The sequence below is a fragment of the Oryctolagus cuniculus genome, chromosome 15, assembly GCF_964237555.1.
Source record: "Oryctolagus cuniculus chromosome 15, mOryCun1.1, whole genome shotgun sequence".
NCBI lineage: Eukaryota > Metazoa > Chordata > Mammalia > Lagomorpha > Leporidae > Oryctolagus > Oryctolagus cuniculus.
The window spans coordinates 32,042,143-32,061,411 of record NC_091446.1 but is presented as its reverse complement, the minus strand read 5'-3'; the positions used below and the strand labels follow the sequence as shown (position 1 = coordinate 32,061,411).

At 58.4% G+C, this 19,269-nt stretch overlaps 1 protein-coding gene across 4 annotated transcripts in view; it reads left to right on the top strand.

Annotated features, from left to right (window-relative positions):
• Positions 1-18,113, top strand: part of GOLGA7B (golgin A7 family member B) — a 44,195-nt gene extending 26,082 nt beyond the window's left edge. Inside the window, exons 1-7 of one of the 4 annotated variants that reach the window (XM_051824049.2) lie at positions 3,276-3,401; positions 7,393-7,520; positions 8,434-8,602; positions 9,803-9,928; positions 14,447-14,599; positions 14,671-14,772; positions 16,193-18,113. In XM_051824049.2, the coding sequence (XP_051680009.2) occupies positions 3,390-3,401; positions 7,393-7,520; positions 8,434-8,602; positions 9,803-9,928; positions 14,447-14,599; positions 14,671-14,772; positions 16,193-16,303 (801 nt within the window). In that variant the 5' untranslated portion in view covers positions 3,276-3,389 and the 3' untranslated portion in view covers positions 16,304-18,113. Of the gene's footprint in view, positions 1-3,248; positions 3,402-7,392; positions 7,521-8,433; positions 8,603-8,734; positions 9,104-9,802; positions 9,929-14,446; positions 14,600-14,670; positions 14,773-16,192 lie in introns of those variants that run through there. The other 3 variants (XM_002718614.5, XM_051824051.2, XM_051824050.2) reach the window with 3 other exon arrangements.
• The last annotated feature ends 1,156 nt before the right edge of the window (positions 18,114-19,269 follow it).

Sequence of the window (19,269 nt, the reverse complement as noted above, 5' to 3'; positions counted from 1 at the left end):
GGCCAGCCCTGGCTATTGCAGTCATTTGAGGAGCGAACCAGCAGATGGAATGCGACCTCTCTCTCTCTCTCTGTCTGTCTCTGTCTCTGTCTCTGTCTCTCTCCACCCCAACCCCTTGTGATTTCAACTCCTATCTCCCTGTTTGCTCACGGTGGTTCCCTGGCTATTCTTTGAACCTGCTAAGTCCACCCCTGCCTTAGGGGTTCTGTACTCTGTGCTGTTTGCCTTGTCATTCTTCCCCTGGGGTGTGTATATGTCTATTGCTCTTTTCCTTCAAGCCTTTGTCCAAGTTTACCTTGCCAAAAATTTCCCGACCATTCCTTCTAAAGTAACCTCCTCCATCACTCTATGCCCTTTCCATACCTCACGTTTCCCTAGCAATGGTCACAACTCAATATACTTTATACCCATTTGCTTACATAGTGTAGGTTGTTACCCCATCACTATATAGGTTCAGTAAGAATAGAGTCTTGTGAACTTAGACGTCCCAAGGTCCTCTAACAGTGCCCAAGAAATACAAGGGTACTTCAAAAACTTCATGGAAAATGGAGTTAAAAGATGTTTATTTTGGTGTAAATCATTGTTTAAAAATCCATGCATGGCTTTTTTTCATCACATACATATTCCGTGAGCTTTTCATGTGCATGAAATGAATGGCCTTGTTGAACAGCCTCACCCAGGCCTCCGGTCACTGTGTGAAAAGGGTCCAGATGGTTGTCAGATTAATACAATCAGAGTCAGCTCCACGTGAGGTGTGCAAGGAGACCACCAGGTTACGTGTTCATTTAGTACCAGGGACCCCTGTGGGGTTCACAGACGTTCTCAGTCTGCTTCCCGGCGCCAAAGCATTTGCTGAACTCTAAGGTAGAATGAAACATCTGCCGTTGACTTCGTGCCATTCCACTGTCCTCTGGGACTCAGTGTGCTCATCTGTGAAATAGGCAGTTGGAGGCGAGGGTGCAGCTCTGCCAGTTTATGGTCTGCAAGGGGCTCGAGGCAGCAGCGCAGTCAGGAAGATCAGCCACACCGCGTGCTGGAGCTGACTGCCTGTGCTTGAATCCTGTCTCCTGTTCTCACAGCCACGTGACCTTGGGCAGCTTACTCCGTTTCCTCGTTTGTAAAGTGGGAGCAATAGAAGGATGGTAAGAGCACGCAATCCCTGCAGAATGGGTGGCACGTGGCCGCCCCTAGTAAGTGCCCAGTAAATGTTAGCTAATAAAATTGAAAAATTCTGGGGGAGGTTCTGAGGGGTCATTGCTGTGTATGTGTTTTGCACGCGATGAACTACCCTAGAATATCAGGGAATTGTTAAAGGTGCGCGAGATACTGTGGTTAGGTAGGAGAATGCTCCTGTCTTCAGGAGATGCCCTGTGCAATACTTAGGATTAAAGCCTCACAGTGTCTGTCTCCTAATCTAGTCGCATTCGTCTCTACGTTTCTGCGTCTACCAATAAAGCAAACGTGGTCAAGTGTTAATTGTTGAGGCACAAATATTGTAGTTTATTGTACTACTTTTTCAACTTTCCTGCATGTTTGAAAATTTCAAAATAAAAAATTGAGGGAAAAAAGAAAGGACATAGTTTAGTGAAGTCCAACATTCATTTTGTTAAAGATTTATTTATTTGAAAGGCAGAGATGTGGGGTGGAGGGAGAGAGAGATACCTCTTTCATCTGCTGGTTAACTTTCTAAATGGCCACAATGGCCGGGCTGGGCCAGGCCAAAGTCAGGAGCCAGGAGCTTCATCCAGGTCTCCCATGTGGGGAGGGGCCCAAGTGCTTGGGCCATCTGCTGCTGCTTTCCCAGGTGCATTAGCAGGGAACTGGATGGGAAGTGGAACAGCTGAGACTCGAACTGGTGTCCATATGGGGTACCTGCCCTGCAGGCTGAGGCTTAGACTTCTACACCATAGCGTTGGCCCCCAACATGCATTTCTTAAAAATTACCCATTTATTTATTTGAGAGGCAGAGACAGAATGAAAGGCAGTCCCCCTCTGTTGGTTCACGCCCCAGCTGCCTCAACAGCCAGGATGTGTGCAGACTGAAGCGAGGGCCAGGAGCTCCAGCCAGGTCTCCCGTGTTGGGGGCAGGAACTCAGTACTTGAGCCGTCACCTGCCTCGCAGAGAGCACGTTATTAGGACGCTGGCACTGGGAGCAGAGCTGTAACTGGGACCCATCACTCCACATGGGACACAGGTGTTCCAGAAACCCGGCTTCCAGGTCACGTCCCCCCGCGTGTGGGCTGGGGGTGGCCCCTGGGGCAACAGTGAGCCGCAGGGAACATGCCTCGCTGCCCCTCAGGGTCCCAGGCACATTCTGGGTGAGTGAAAAGGCAGGCATCCTGGTGCTTCCTTCCTGTGTACTGAGCAAGCCCAGGGGCCACGTGGTTGGAAGGTGCGATGAGAAGGTGAAGGCAGCACAGGGCCACCTCTGACAACCTGTGAGCGGAGCATGCAGTTCCGGTGCCATCTGCTCCTGGCGCTTGAGTGGCGGCGGTGGGGTGTGTGTGTGTCCAGTCTGGGATGCAGAGGAGAGAGGGACGCGGAAGGGTGGGGGCCAAGGCCGGGAGGAGCCGCGACTTCTGAGCTTCCTGCGAGAAGGGACCCCCGGGTGTGGCCTGGGATGAAACATGAACTGGAAACAATGTCCTGTGGACTGCAGCGTCCTCCTCTAGCTAATGGGGTTCGCCGCAGTGGGAAGGAGGGAGGAGGGGAGGCCATGCATGCCCGGGTGAGGGAGCAGGGCACACAGAGAGGAAACCGGAGAGAGAAGAGAAAAAATTCAGGAGAGGAAGCTCGGGGGAGGGGCCAGGACCGGGTGGTGCGGGCGGCTGCAAAGGTACACGCCGCACCCAGCGACCGGCGCTCCCGGGGGACGCTCCTGTGGCCCGTTCCTCCGGGCCCGAGTCCCCGGGGACCGCGCCGGCGAGCGCAGAGCTCCCGGCGCCCTCGCGGGGGAGGGGCGGGAGAGGCGGGGCCTGGGGCGGGGCCTGGGGCAAGCCTGCGGCCGCGGGCGGGGCTCCCCGGGAGGGCGCCCCAGTCTGGGGGACGCGGCGTCCCCCTCCCCGCCCGCGGAGGCGCCTGGCCCCTCCTCCCCCGGCCGCCCCCCGCCCCCGCCGCTGCCGCTGTCGGAGATAAGCCGGGTGGTTGCCTGCAGGAGCGGCGGCAGCAGCGGGCGATCGGGCCGTGAGAGCCTCGGGCGCGGCCTCGCCTCCCGGGCCCGGCGGCCGCATCAGCACCGCGGACAGCGCAGCGCCCCCCACCCTCCGGCCCCCCGCATCAGCACCGCGGACAGAGCGCCCCGGCTCGCCGCCGCCAGCCCACCCGCTGCCCGGGTCAGCACCGCGGACAGCCCCCGGCCCGGCCCTGGAGCGGTCAGCGCCCCCGGAACATGGCCACGGAGGTAGGGGTCGAACGCCCGCCCGGTCCGCAGGCAGTGCCCGACTGTCCCGCGGTAGCGAGCACCCGCCGGGAGCCGGCCGGGCGGGAGTGGGAGGGGGCCGAGTCCGGGAAAGGGTGGGGGCGGGGACAGGGTGGAAGAGCCGGGCCCTGGGTGAGGGGCCCTCCCCCACGTCCCCTGGGCCCCCAGGCTGCCCGCCCCACTTGTTGGCAGTGGCACCAGGGTTGCTCTGCGGCTCTAGCCGGGTTTCTCTGCCTCTGGACCACAAGTCCTGAAACGGCTTCCCCAGGGGGTTGGGGCGGGAGAGGAGGGGAGGCGCTGCTGTTGCTAGGCGGTGCAGTCGTCCAGCTTCTGAACCCAGCGCTTGGCGAAGGGAGGACAGACCTGCCTCGCCATCCGCATTTCCTGTGGAGAGGGAAGGGGCAAAGAGAACCCCAATGGCTGGTTTTAATGACCTGCCTGCACCCACCCCCACTCGGGCACCTCGCCATTCCGTGCTGCTTTGACCCCACCTGACTTTCCTGCCCCAGGTGTCCACATAGCCCCTGTGTCTGTTGGGAGGTGCCACGTTCTTAGGGGTGTGCCTATAGGTGTGTCATCTTCAAGGGACTTGAAAACTGAACCCAGGGACCTGTTAGCCAGGGGCAGAATCTTGGTGCACTGCCTAAGAGCTCAGGAATTCCGCCTTCCACCCCTCGGCGCTACTCCTCTCCCCACCCTTCAGGGAGGGAGCTGGGAGCTCTTTATGCCCTACGGTGTAGGTGATAAAGCAGAAGGCAAGGGCCGATCTGGTACTCAGCACGCCAGCAGCAGGGCTCCAAGTTTCATCCTTTGAATCTTTGCAGTGGGACCCAGGGCACCAGTCTCCCAGGTTTTGATGTCGATTTCCTTTGTGGTGTCTCCCCACTTCCAGCTGCACTGGAACACCACCGGGACGAGAGCAGAGGCCTCTGAATGAGAGTGCCTGTGGGCGTCCGGGCAAGCAGCGTGACAGCAATGCCAAGTGCTATTGTGATTCCGCTGAAGTCTGCCACAGAACCCGGAGCACTTGCTTGGCGTTGTTCTGCTTTCAGACAAAGCGCAGGGCTGGCTAGGAGGAGACCTTGCCCTCCCAGGACCCAGTGTGGGACAAGCCCCAGGCAGACTCTTGGAGCTTGGTTTCTGGAGTGGAGGAATGCGGAGTATTTGGGAAGTGCCAGAGATCCTGAGAAGAGCAGGAAGAACAGCAGGAGAAATGGCCAGGAGCTGGTCGCCTTCCAGACGGGGCTGCCAGACTGCAGCAGAGGCTGCTGAGGCTGGGCAGGACGGGGCTTCAGCAGTGTGGGCCAAGCAGGCAGCTGCCTCTGTGAGGCGACCTGACAGATCTCAGCAGGCCCATCTGTCCCAGTGTGCTCCCTCTCGGGTCTGCCACGGTCCCCAGATTGCACCCAGCAGGCTCACATCCCTAGGGCGAGGCGGTGTTGCTGGGGGCTGCGGTCAGACCTGCGAGACTCTCTCCCCTGGGAGCAGCTCTGCCCATCTCGCCTTGGTGAACATAGCACTTGCCTGTGTGCAAAGCATGATCGCACTCACGATTTCCTTTGAGGCTTAGCCCAGCTCTGTGAAGTGGGCAAGGATGGTGTTATTATCTGCAATTAACAGAGGAGACAACTCAGGCTGGGAAGCTTGCTCAGTCTTCATTATCCCATTTTACAGGTGGTGCAACTGGAGTGCTCAGACTCCAGGAAAATACGGCTGTAAGATTGGCAGAGTCAGGACAGGAACCCGAGTCTTAGGTCTCTGTGTTCACTCATGGTATCTAAGTAGCCAATTATATTACCTGATAGGACAGAGCTAAGGGTCTTGAGATGAGTCTTTGATGGGGGGAGGGGCGTTTGCAAGGGAGTCAGGAGGGACTGGAGGGTGAGGGCTCAGGCTCCCAGCTGGCCTGGTTGGGTCAGCTGGAGGGCAGGGGGACAAAGGAGGGTCCAGCAGGGATGGGAGCAGAGAGCAGACACTGCCCCTTTCCCAGCTTGGCTCTGGTGGACTCCGAGGGCAGTCCTGCGGCAGGAAGCCCTAGCTCTACCGAGGCCCGGGACCTGTGCGTTATCTGGGCTCGGGTGAGTCATCCTCCCCAGGCTGTTTTCACTATTGGAACTGGGTTGAGATTACCAGGAAAAACCTGTTGGAGGCAGGGAAACCTCATTCCCAGTTCCCATGGCCATTCCCTTAGGATTCTGAACAGGAAGTTCTCAGCTCCAGGGGAAGGCGTCCGGAGCGGGAGAGAGGACATCTTTGAGTGGATCCTGGGTCTCTGCTCCCTAATTTCTGCTTAGGAGTTAGCCTGAGGGGAGGGCTGGAGGGAGGCCAGGGGAGGGATGGAGCCTCCTGAGTGATACACTGGCCTCGTTTGCAAAGCTGTAACAGCCCATTTCCGGAGTAGCACACCCCTGCGAATGTGTGTCACGGGGAGCACGGGGAGCACGGTCTGCCCTGGGAAGCAGTCACGGTGGCCAAGGGCACCTGGGAAGTGCCTGGCTGGGAGGGGCGTCTCCGAGTGGTGGAGTTCTGCCCCCACACCGAGCATTCATTCCAAAGTTTGCTCTCTGAGGGGTGGGATTAACAATTGGCAGACAACAGGCTGGTCTGGGTGCCGTGAGAGGAAGGGCGTCTGTGCTTGGTCTTCCATTCTTAGGCTTGACCTAAGAGCCTCACTCTTCGGCCATACGCCAGCCGGGGAACCCAGCCCTGACACATCAGCTGCATAATTCTTGAGTTGAGTGTCACCTGCATTTTGTGGAATGAGATGCCATTTAACCAGGCGGGAGACCTGGACCAAGTGGCCATCCTGTTTGTCTTAGGCGGGTGAACAGGGTCTGAGAGCTCATTTGCATTCCAATGCTTGCTCCTCCCAGGCAGTGCGATTGACAGCTGGGTGGCCTGCGGTACCTGCACTCGGAGCAGCCTCCCTACTCTTCTCACACTGCAGCCTGAAAGGTGGTGCCGTGCACCGGTTCTTGGTTGTGTCCTTACTCAGCTGCCAGCAGGTCGGGGAGTGGTGACGTGAGAGGGGGGGCCGGTCTGAGGAAGGCAGGAGGTGGAGAGAAGCGTGGGTCTCTGGGTCAGTTAAACCCCCAGGGCGTGCTCAGGGAAGCCCCAGGAGAGGGAACCAGGGGTTTGGCACTCCTCTTAAGACTTTGGAGCATCACGGATCTTAGCTTCCTGACTGCTAAGTAGCTGGCAAGCGGCCTGGAGCCTGCTGCAGCTCCAGTTCAAGGGCCTTGCTGTGGTATATTTCACAGAGGCCCCACACTGGCAGCTGTGGTCCAAGGGGGGCCTTAGTTGGTTTGCTTAGTGCTTCTACACTTGTTAAATTGATTGGAAACGTTTAAATATCAGGATATTTGCTGTTAAGAAGATATGGATTGTGGCTTTTTGAAAAATAGAAAGTCCTGGCGACCTCATGTGGCCAGGTCTCCGAGACGGGGCATGCCTTCTCTGATTGGCCACAGGCCCTGCCTCGCCCCTCACAGACCCTGGAAACACTTGTGTTTCTAAACCCTGATAAGGCTCTAGAACGTCAGAGCTGAGAGGGGCTTTCGTGATCCTGGAGTTCCAACTTCTCCGTTGCCAGTTAAAGAAAGGGAGGCCCAGCTAAGGGGTGACTTTCCCAGGGTCATGGGCCCCAGCGCTCAGGTCATGGGACATCTTTCCACCAGGGCTTCTTGGTACTTCACGGTGGAGCCACCATGGGTGGAGAGAGCCCGGCTTGCCCTAAATCCTGCTCTTGACCAACTGCAGATGAGCCTGTGATGTGTGTGTTCCGTGAAAGTCTGGGGGACTAAGGCTCTGGGCTGGGAAATGCGTCTGACGCTGCCCTGCAGCAGCTCAAGGCCCTGCCAGCAGTCTCTAGGGAGAGCAGCAGGTCTCTGTGCCGAGTCGGGGTAGTATCCTGCGGCTGTGGGTACTGTCAGGTTGGAAGGGGTGTTGACCTTTCCTGTTCTGGCTACTTAAGGACTCATGGATCAAAGCCAGGAGGACATGGAACTGTCTTATGTCAAGCAGCACCCAGCCATCTAACGCCTTAATCTCCTGGAAGTTTACTTCCCGCTCAGCCAAGTCCCAGACAAGTGTTCCTCACTGGTAGGTGGATCCCCTCCAGGCAGTGATTCAGGGGCCCAGGCCTTTTCCACCTTGTGGTTCCACCGTCTTCAGCACCTGAGTCCTTTGGTTTCAGTGAAAGGGGAAGGAGCCAGGAGGAGTGGGGCATCTTTATGAGTCAGGGCTATACACGGCTCTCATCACTTCCACTCCCATTGCACTTGGGAAGCAACTTGGTTGTGTGCCCAGGAGGGAGAAATGGCCCTGGTCCACAGCCAGTTAGTCTGTGGAGACACGCACCTTCATGGCAACACACGTGTGTACCCAGGTGTGCGTTCAGGCACAAAGAGGGTGTCAGAATGGCTGAGGCACTGTTCCTTCTCTCTATTTGCATCCTAACCACTGTTTTTCTTGGTTTAGATGAACTTGAGTTTTCCCCAGGACTACTACAAAAAGAAATTATCCCTTCTATGGGCCCAGTCTTGCTCACTCCCCCCGCGCCCCGACCTGCCAGAATGATGGTTCAGGGGCGGGGGATTCACTCCAATACTGACTGGCTCTTGCAGGTTGGTTTTAGAATGGAAGGGCGAGGCCACAGCCCTTTCCTCTCTTCTTTTGGAAAAACAGCATTTCACAGCTCTAACCAGGCAGAGCAGGCCCATCAAGGCTGAACTTGTTTATATTACCAAAGCCTTCTAGACTTTGCAGAATCATCATAGGATCCTAGTTGATGGGAATGAGACCTCCTCAACAAAAACTTGGATTAGAAGAACCAGGAGTGTCCACAGTAGAGGGTGCTCATCTGTGGAATCCAGTCCCAACACTCAGGGATCACATAGCGTGAACCTGGATTTAGGAGTCTCAGTGATTCGACCTTTTCAGGACCTTGCTCCACGGGTTATCTGTGCCTTCCACCTTGCTGACTGCCACGCCTGTCCTTTCTCCTGGCTTTTAGGCAAGCGTTCGCATCTTCCACCCGACATCCTCCCCTGAGCAGAAACCCCTCCAGCTTCGCGATCCAGCCATGGCCGCCTCTGCACTCCCAGCTCCCCCACTGCCCGGCCAGGCCCAGCCCAGCCCCTCGAGACCTGCCTCTAGTCAGTGAGGAGCTCTCGCTCACGCTGGTTTGTCCTTTGTCTGGGTTGCCTTTCCTCCTCACTCCCTTCCCCGCCTACCCCCCACCCCTGGTAACTCCTGGTTTCCTTTATGACTCAACACAGGCTCCAGGAAGCCTTTTCTGAGTAAGCCTCTCTGGGTGAGCTGTCGCTTCTCAGTAGCATGTATCACGGTCTAATTCATTATATATATACTTGTCTTCCTCCCTGGAGCTCACAGACTCCTGCCCGGCATCCCCAGAGCCTGGCGCTAGTAGACACTCAATAAGTGGGAGCCCAGTGACTGCATGGATTCAGCTTAATCACAGAGGATGAGCTGGCTGCCTGCGCACTCTGCCTTTGGCGCTTGGGCTCCGCGTGGCTCCAGTGTTAGGCACAGCTCCCCCAGAGGGATGCTTGTCTCCAGAGTGGGTGCCTGAGGCTGGGCAGATGGTGGAAAGAGGCTCTGTTCTGTGGGACTGAGCCCACTCCCTTCAAATGCTGCAGTCTATCTCAGCGTCAAGTCTGCAGGTGTGAGAAGGGGCAGAAACCACTGCACTTGTTCCTACCAGATAAGGCCGCTCCCTCACTTTCTGGCCTCCAGCTGCCTCACCCACAGTTTTCTCTGGGGAGGCTTGGACAATCCTGGGCCCTTTCCTATGTGGTGAGAAGTGCTGGGCGTGAGACCATCCATGGTGTTTTCTGGCCTGGCCATAATTGGGCCTGGGCCTGAGTTCAGGGGCACATCAGGTGCTCCCCTGACCCACACGCCCACCTCCCCAACCCTGTCATTAGCCCTGCTCGAGGGCCTGGGACTTCAGCCTTGACCTGACAAGTTGGGGACACGTGGTACGTGGTGAGTGAATGAAAGCAGGAAAGGAGAGAGAGGAAGTGGTGGGGGAGGAGACAGAGACGGACGGGGAGAGGGGAAGGGTCCGAGCCAGCCACCGGGAGGCCTTGTTGAATTTGTTTCAGGCTGTGTTGCCGGCTCCCAAGCCTCTCTTTCTGGCTCAGCTCTGACCCAGTGTTAGGCTCCTTAAAGGTCTCTCTGGGACGAGTGAAGGCAACGTCTCAGGTGAACGCCATGGCCCTGCTTCCCCACAGCCCTCCTGAAGCATCTTGGTGCGGCCCCTCCAGCCCCATGTGCCTGGAGCTTTGCTGCTGTCAGCCTGGAGAGGCTCACATCTGGGAAGCCCTCAGTTTTGGATAAACCGCGGCTCCTCTCCACAGGTGCACAATCTGCAGGAGCTGCGGCGAAGCGCCTCGCTGGCCACCAAGGTCTTCATCCAGAGAGACTACAGCGATGGGACCAGCTGCCAGTTCCAGACCAAATTCCCCCCCGAGCTGGACAGCCGGGTAAGCACACTGTTCTCCAGACTGGACGCCCAGCGCCATGATGGGACCGACCCACATGACGTGTGACGTCGTAGGCCACCTCCCTTGTTCAAGTGGAAGAATAGAACCAAGTGCTAACACTGTCTCGCTGTCCCTTCTTAGAAAGTTAGGGCTGAAGAAACCACAGAGATTTCCAGGCCTGCAGCTCTCAAGTTTCAGTTGCTGGAAAATTGTGCAGAGAGCTTGTTAAACAGACATGAGTTCCTGCGTCCTAGTGGATGATGTTACGTCCACTCGGGGGTGCTGACTCAGCCGCTGGACTGGGGCTCGGGACTCTCCGTTGCTCAGCAGCCATTCCCAGCCGGGCTGCCCATTGAATGATCCGGGAGCTCAGAAAATCCCGATGCCCACGCTGCACCCCAGACAGCTACTCAGAGTCTCCCCCAGTGAGGCCGATATCTGCAATGTTTTAAAGCTTAATTTAGGCCGGCGCCGCGGCTCACTAGGCTAATCCTCCGCCTAGTGGCGCCGGCACACCGGGTTCTAGTCCCAGTCGGGGTGCCGGATTCTGTCCTGGTTGCCCCTCTTCCAGGCCAGCTCTCTGCTGTGGCCAGGGAGGGCAGTGGAGGATGACCCAAGTGCTTGGGCCCTGCACCCGCATGGGAGACCAGGAGAAGTACCTGGCTCCTGGCTTTGGATCAGCGCGGTACGCCGGCCGCAGCGCGCCGGCCGCGGTGGCCATTGGAGGGTGAACCAATGGCAAAGGAAGACCTTTCTCTCTGTCTCTCTCTCTCTCACTGTCCACTCTGCCTGTCAAAAAAAAAAAAAAGCTTAATTTAAAAATTCATTTTTTAAAGATTTATTTATTTGAGAGGCAGAGTTACAGACAGAGGGAGAGACAGAGAGAATGGTCTTCCACCCACTGCTTCACTCCCCAAGTGACCACAATGGCCAGAGCCAGGCCAATCCAAAGCCAGAAGCTAGGAGCTTCTTCCTGGTCTCCCACGTGGGTGCAGAGTCCCAAGCACTTGGGCCATCTTCCACTGCTTTCCCAGGCCATAAGCAGAGAGCTGGATTGGAACAGGAGCAGCCAGGACACGAACCAGTGCCCATACGGGATGCCGGCGCCAGAGGTGGAGGCTTAATCAATTACACCAGAACACCAGCCCTAAAAATTCATTTTAATCATAATTCCTTAAACCTTAGTTTTTAAAACAAAACTTATACTTTGTTTATTTCCAAGGGAGAGAGGGATATCTCTTCCATTGGTCTTCTCCCTAAATGACTGCTAGGCCAAAGCCGGAGCCCAATCCTGCTCTTTCATGTAGCTAGCAGGAGGTCAAGTACTTGGACCATCACCAGCTGCTTCCCAGGGGATTGAGCTGGAATTGAGAGCAGAGCCAGGACTCGAACCCGGGCACTCTGATGGGGGACATGGGTGGCATTTTAACCACTGGGCTGAACGCCCACTCCTTAAACCTCGGTTTTCAATGAGCCCTGCAAGGGTTTCAGTGTGTCCTGGGTCACACCTGCAGAGTTGCTTGTTTCCTGCACAGTTGTCACCCAGGAGCTCAGGGAAAGGGCCCTGGCAGGGCGTCAGCCTGGGCAGAGAGGTTCAGTGGCGTTCGCTGCTCTGATCTGCCCCCACTTTTTTTTTTTTTTAAGATTTATTTATTTATTTGAAAGCCAGAGTTACACAGAGAGAGAAGGAAAGGCAGAGAGAGAGAGAGAGAGAGAGAGAGATTGGTCTTTCATCCGCTGGTTCACTCCCTAGATGGCCACAATGGCTGGAGCTGTGCTGATCCAAAGTCAGGAGCCAGGAGCTTCTTCCAGGTCTCCCACGTGGGTGCAGGGGCCCAAGGACTTGAGCCATCCTTTTTTTTTTTTTTTTTTTTTAACAGGCAGAGTTAGATAGTGAGAGAGAGAGAGAGGGAGAGAGAGAGAGAGAGAAAGGTCTTCCTTTCCATTGGTTCACCCCCCAAATGGCTGCTATGGCCGGTGCGCTGCACTGATCCAAAGCCAGGAGCCAGGTGCTTCCTCCTGGTCTCCCATGTGGGTGCAGGGCCTAAGCACTTGGGCCATCCTCCACTGCCTTCCTGGGCCACAGCAAAGAGCTGGACTGGAAGAGGAGAACCAGGACAGAATCCAGCGGCCCAACCGGGACTAGAACCCGGGGTGCCAGCGCCGCAGGCAGAGGATTAGATGAGTGAGCCGCGGTGCCGGCCAGGCCATCTTCTACTGGTTTCTCAGGCCATAGCAGAGAGCTGGATTGGAAGTAGAGCAGCCGGGACTTGAACCGGTGCCCATATGGGATGCCGGCACTGCAGGCAGTGGCTTTACTTGCTACGCCACAGCGCCACTCCTCCAGTCCCCCACCTCCCCCCCACTTTCTAGACCATTTGAGTCAGAGTCTCTCGAGGGTGAGACTTGGACATCGTGGGCTGTAAAAGTTGCTCAGGGGATTTCAGCGTGCAGCCAGTGCTGAGAACCGCGAGGCCATGGCTACTAGCGCTGCGGTCTGTGGACTGACAACACGGCATCACCGGGGAGCTTGTTAGCAGAAGCATGACCTTGGAGTTCGTCCTGTGTCTACTGAGCCTGCTCCTGTGTTTTAACCAGGACCTGGGGTTATTCATGCCTGGGAAGCATTACAGGAGCCCTCCCCTCATCTCTCAGAGAGCGAGGGCCAGCAAGAGGCAGTGACCTACCAGAGCCGTGAGCAGTGCAGGACCTGGTGCCCTGCCTCTCGGCTTTTTCGCAGCACTCCGATCTTCTCACCCACACAGTTGCATCCTCAGTGGGTGTAGACAGAACTGGATACTTTCTGCTCTGTCTTGGCAAGGAAGGCTTGGAGATCCAGAGGAAGAGCTGGGGGCTGCCAGGGCTCTGCCCACAGCCTCCCTCTGGGCTCTGCTGCTTGGACCTCTTGCAAGGCATCAGCTGCTGAGTTTTGCCCCTGCATCTGGGGTGTGTGCGGCCCCTGTCCGAGGCTGCCTTGGAGCTGGCCTGGGGTTGCAGGGTAGGCAGAAAGCAGGCCCTGAGCCTCCACGCAGCAGCCCAGGCAGATCCGGCCTTTGCTGCTCTGACCCCAGCCAGCTCTTGGAGAGCAAAGTGGCCTCTTCCTCATCCTGTGTGCCTGTCCCCGGGGTCATGGACCAGACAGGCAGAACTTTCTGTGTTCCCTCGAGGTCTGTGCAGGGGCAGTGGCTGCAGACGGCTTCTGACTGTTCCGGGGGAGGGCCTTTATCCTGGAACGCCGGGGAAGTTTCTAGACTGTGTGACGGCAGTTCTGGTCCTGGGTGGGGGGGCGTGGGGAAAGAGAAATAGGGCTGCGTACACTTGGACACCTGCCGAGCATGGAGCGTGACCTTGCAGGCTGCTGGGGTAGGGTGGGTGAACAGTGCAGACCCTGGGGTCAGAGCCTTGTAACCTTGGACAAGTTCACTTAGCTTCCACTGAGCATTTATTGAGACCTACTGTGTATTAGGTCCTGGGAATGTGGGGCTGAACTCATGGAGGCTAATTTGTATCAGTACAGAAAATAAAAAAGCAAGCAAATGAATACATAGTAGCTCAGGTGGTCATAAATACTAGCAGAATCGGGGAAATGTCAAGAGAATAGAGGTGTGCCGGGAGAGGTGAAGGGTCAGGGGTCAGGCTACTGAGAGACTTGAGGACAGTAAGAGCAGAGCCGGGGTGGGGGTGGGGGGACAATGTCTGGAGGAGAGGTAGCAGTTGAGGGCACCCGAGCAGGAGAGCAGGGCAGGCCTTGGGGCCACAGCGGCCTGGCGGCATTGGGCGGACTTCTTAGGTTGCCTGGAGAGAAATGGAAGCGCTCCATCAGAGCAGGGACAAGATCCGACTTTAACGGGAAGTTGGGGGTGGGGTGGGGGCTGGGAGGCTAGTGAAGGGGCCAGAGGTGGTGGGGGCTGGGGCCCTGGGGCGATTGAATTGGCAAGGGATTAAATGAGAGCCATAAGCAGAGCTGGCCCATGGAAGGTGCCAGCAAGACAGCTTCCCAGTCGCCCAACACGTGGGCCGTGGGGTCCCGGTGCCGTGAGCGGGGAGAGTGCCCTCCTGGAGAGACTCCCGAGGGCACGTCTGGGCAGCCTCAGCAGCTGGGTCCCATGGGAACATGGACAGCCCCTGTGAATTCGGTCCCAAGCGCTTGTACAACCAGCAAAGTGGGCGGTGGAAGTCACCAGGGTGCTTGTCTGGTGCTCCACAGAAACCATGGAGGACATCAGGGCCGCTTCCTGCTTCCAGGGGAGGCCAAGCCCCAGCCGTGGTCTCACCTTAGAGATGAGGGTTAAGCCCTTTGCCCAAGGTCACGCAGCCAGTTGATGGCCACGTCTGGCTGGACCCCAGGTCTCCTGGCTCCCCGGCCGGTGCCTGCGGCCTCTCTGGTGCCACCTGTGTGCGCAGTGTCATCTGCCCCCTCCCGTGTGGCCCTCTCGCCGTCAGCCCTGCTCCCACCTGCCACCGCGCACCTGCAGGGGAGGCCGACCCCCGCCCAGCTCTCTCCTTCTCTGCCCCCAGATCGAGCGGCAGCTCTTTGAGGAGATGGTGAAGACTCTCAATGGCTTTTACGCGGAGGCCGAGAAGATCGGAGGCAGCTCCTACCTGGAGGGCTGCCTGGCCTGCGCCACGGCCTACTTCATCTTCCTCTGCATGGAGACTCACTACGAGAAGGTGGCCGCCCCGCCCTGCGTCCCCACCCCCCCTTCCCGCCGCCTTCCCCCTCACCCGCCCCTCTTCTGCAGGTTCTCAGGAAGATCTCGCGCTACATCCAGGAGCAGAACGAGAAGGTCTTTGCGCCACGAGGCCTCCTGCTCACGGACCCCGTGGAGCGCGGGATGAGGGTCGTATCCTTCCCAGCTGTTCTGTGCAGGACACAGAGCTGTCAACCGGCGGGCTCCTGATGAGGCTGCCAGGAAATGGGGCGCCCTCGGGGCCTCACTCAGGGTCTTCTGGGTACCCTCCACCACTGGTCTTTGCCCTTCAAACCAACAGTTACGGGACTGTTAGTGTCCTGGTTTGCACCTGTAGAGCTGCTTGCATTCGGGGCTTGGTATAGGCCAGCAATCTTTTGTTATTGTTGTTTAAAAAAAGGTTTATTTATTTATTTGAAAGGCAGAGTTACAGAAACAGAGGGAAAGACAGAGAGGGAGAGAGATCTTCCATTTGCTGGTGCACTCCTCAAATAGCCTCAACAGCCAGGGCTGGGCAGGCTAAAGCCAGGAACTTGGAACTCCATCTGGGTGTCCCACATGGGTGCAGGGGCCCAAGCACTTGAGCCATCCCCTGCTGCCTCCCAGGAGCAATAGCAGGGAGCTGGATCAGAAGTGGAGCAGCTGGGACTTGAACCGGCGCTCATATGGGATGCTGGCATCCCGGAAACCTTGAAAGGATTTTGCGAGGATGAATTCATATAATCCTCCCCACAGCCGCGTGAGCTGGGTAGCTCTTATCATTCCCCTTGCACGCGAGGGCACACTGCGCCGACTGCTGTGCGTCACACCGCTGGTGGGTGCCAGGCCAGGATCTGAGCCCGGCTCATCCTGAGCTGCCAGGCGCTCTGCCCCTCGGGGAACATGGAAACCACCCCTGGGGCATGTGCCCACAGGCTCCTGTCCTTCTCTGATGGCACCTGGGAGTTCCTGCTGCCCCCTTCCACAGATGAGAAGAACAAGGTCCTCGGGGGCCAGCTCTCCAGGCCTCAGTCCTGGAGGGGCGGGGAGGGGCTGGTCAGGGCCTGCTGGGTCCGTGGTTCTGCCCCTCCCACTGGGCCGGTGTAGCCTGGGTGTGCACGCACCCTCCTCCCCGTCAGCAGCAGCCAGAGAAGAACCGTTAAAAGGAAGTTCATCTTATTACAAAGCTGGGAGGGAGAAATAAAGCAAGCGGACAGCAGACACCACCCCGCTTCCCCACCCGGGGGCAGCGCTGCTGTTTACGGAGCCCGTGCCGTCAGTGCTCCCCAACCAAGGTCTCGTTCACGCTGCCCAACGGGAGTCTGTGATGCCCCCATTTTACAGATGAGATGAGGGAGGGCTCCCAGTCACCCAGTTTCCGAGTGGCTGAGTCGGGATTTGAATTCAGGACCCCATGTCCTCACACCTTCCCAAGCCCGGGCCCCTCCCTGCCCTCGGCTGTGGTACTCGCAGGCTCTGGAATGTGCGTCTCCGTGTGCTTGCGCACCCGGCGCGCGCCGCCAGTCCGTGTACAGGTCACTGCGCGGCGCGCAGCTCCCGGCCCTGCCCAGCGCCCTCCTTGACGCAGCCTCAGATCGAGATCGCCGTGTACGAGGACCGCTGCAGCAGCGGCAGCTCCAGCAGCGGCAGCTCCAGCGGCAGCGGCAGCAGCGGCGGGGGCGGGGGCGGGGCCGGGGCCCGGTGACTGGCCGAGAGTCCCTGCAGCGAGGTGTACGGCCGGGCCGAGGGCCTTGCAGACCTGCGGCGGCTGCGCTACCAGAGCACCCGCTTCTGAGTCGTTTCTGGGCCCTGCTGCCGGGCTGGGAGGGAACGGGAGTGGCCCCAGGTCTCCTATGGCCGAGCCCATGCCCCCTGCCCCTTGCCCCTTGCCCTAGGCAGGACTGGCCCCTTCCTGAGCAGGGGCTCCCCCCCTCCCGCTGCCCCGGGTGGTGGTGCGGAAGGCTGGGGAGGGGGGGAACAGAGCGGGGCAGCCCCTGTCTTCAGCTCCGCTCCCCAGAGCCCCTGGGGAGGTCCAGGCCTGGGACCGGAGGACGCCCAGCCCGCATGATCCCCTGTCTGAGCCCTCACCCACCCAGACCCTCTCCCTGTGGTCCTGCCGCCCTGTCTCCCTGCTCTTTGTGACGCCACCACAGGGCCTCCGCCTGTCTGTGACCCTGCCTCTGTCAGTCTGAGGCTGAGGAGACGGGCACGTGTGGGGACCTGTCCAGCCCTCCATTTGTGGTTTTCCTGTTCCTGCCCAGGGCTGAGGCCATCCCAGGCTTGCCAAGTAGTGTCCCCTCCGAGACTTCGCAGGCCACCAGGCGCTGTTGTGTGGCACACAGCCAGGGTTTGGGGAGGTTTTAGGGGGTCTGGAAAAACTCTTTGTGGACAGCTGTAGCCTTGAGTGTGACCTCCTGAACTGGAGCCAACTTCCTGAGCTTGCAGCCCGTGTGTGAGGTGTGAGTGTGCACATGTGTCGTGTGTGTGGGTGCACGTGTGCATGAATGCAAATACATGTGTGAACATGCACGTGTGCACAGTGCATAAGGGAATGTGCACAGCTGAGCACACACATGTGCTTGTATGTGTGCATACACGTGAGTGGACATGGCTGCATGTGGTATGTGTGGGTGCACATGGGGGCATGAATGCGCGTGTCTGTGCATGTATGTACATGTGTGGGGAGTGCATGTGTGCATACATGGGTACCATCCACACTGTGTGTTCCTCCTGGCTGCAAGGCCACGGTCACCGCCTCCGTCCTGTGTCGTCCTTGCCACACGGTCATCTTCCCTGAGTGAGTCCAGCCCGGTCCTCTGTAAATAAATGTCCCAAACTCCCTGACCCCTTGCCAGGAGCTGCCACGGATCCTCCTGGCCTCTCCCCCACTTGCTAGCGGAAGAGAAGCTGGGGTTCCAGGAGAGCAGAGCCAACCTCCCGGTGGCCTTTGGTGCCCTCTCCTGGCCCCCGTGACAACCGGTCTGTGGACACCGAGTGCTCAGCCCGCCTGGGCCCTGGGGAAGGCCAGGCTTCCTTAGCCGTTTGAAGGAGCTGGCAGCCTACAGGGACCAGGGGACCCTCCTTGCCAGAGAGCCAGTAGGTCTACCCCAGTGGTGCTCTGGCCCCTGAGGTCCAGGGAAGCCAGTGGGAAGGGGCGGCCATCTGCCCGGTGCCCCGAAGGTGGACAGAAAGGGGCTGTGCACGCCAGCCAGCAGGAGGCCCTGGAAGTGGACGTGAAACACCCGCCACTGCAAGTAGCTTTGGGAAACTGGAGAGAGGCCTGGGCTGCTTTTGCTGGACATGGGAGCTGGTCGTGGGAAGAGGTGCCAACCCAGAGGGCTGGAGAGGGGCCCCTGGGGCCCTAATAAATCCAGGTCCATGGATCCCCCCAAGAGCGGCAGCCCTCTCCCTGACTGGGCTGTGGCCGCGCCCACCTTGGCCCACGGTGCGCCTGGGCACCTCGTCCAACCTGTGCCCATTTGTTATTTCTTTTTCCAATAAAAGGGTTTGCCCAGCCGGAGGCTCTGTGTTGCTTCCCCTGCCCCCTGGTGGTGGGGCCAGGTCTGTGCTCCGGGATGGCCGGCAGGAAGGGTGAGCCCGAGGAGTGCTAGCCCTACCACAGGGCGCGATGGACCCTGCTGCTTGGAACTTGAGTCTGACGGGGAGGTGGTCCCTCCAGGGCCTCTCAGCTGGATTCCTTGGGGACATCTGTGGCTTGGGTGGAGAGGCCAGGTCCCCCTGAAATCCAGGCCCCAGGAAGCTGGCTAATGGCTTAGATCAAGCCTGTTGCTTGAACTCTGACCCTGGGTTGGGCACAAGGTCACTCAGTACTAAAACTAGGGAGCGGGTGGTGTTGGAACCTAGCAGAGCTGCGTTTTGGGTATTATTAAACCAGACATCTATGAGCACCTACTGTGTGCCACGTGCTTTGCTCACACCACATGCTGGAGCTGGGGTTGGGGGTGGAGGGGAAGACCACCCACATGCATGCTCTCACCTGACAGAGCTGGGAGGAGGCCCAGAGAGGCGGAGCGATGTGCCCAGGTCTCTCAGCTGGCTGGCAGTGCCAAGTTTAGCACCCGGGGTTCCCAATGCAGTACTCACTCTGACATCCAAACGGCACCCACTGAGCAAGCTGCCGGGGCACACGCTCAGGTCTGTGGGCCAAGGGTCTGCTCCCTGGGAGGATCTTACCAGACCCGGACCATGGCTGTGGCCTCTGGGGTAGGAGGCGGGGGGGTTCTCCGGCTGAATGGGACCCTGGTGGTTGTCAGGCTTCTGCTCCTTGTCTCTCGGGGGCAGCTGGGTGCGCGCTCTCTGCTCAGAGCTGAGCTGTGCATGTGCGTGGCCTTAAAGTCTGCTCCCTAACACCAAGCGGCTTCACCTTGCTGCCTTGTTTGGGACAGGAGGTGGTTCCGTCCTGAGGCCAGACTGGAACCCCCGGCCCAGCCCTCCTGGAGAGGAGTCCGAGGAGGTGGAAGATTTACTAAACTGCTAAAACCAGCTGCGAGCGCCAGTCTGGCTTAGGGCATTCACGCTGTCGGACGTCAGTGGTAGCCACCTCCACCAGCAATCCCAGCCGACATGCAGTGTGTGCTGCTCCGTGCTAGGCACTAGGCCAGGGCCACGCCACTCCTTACCCAGCCCTCAGCCACCCTGCACCGTGGCGGG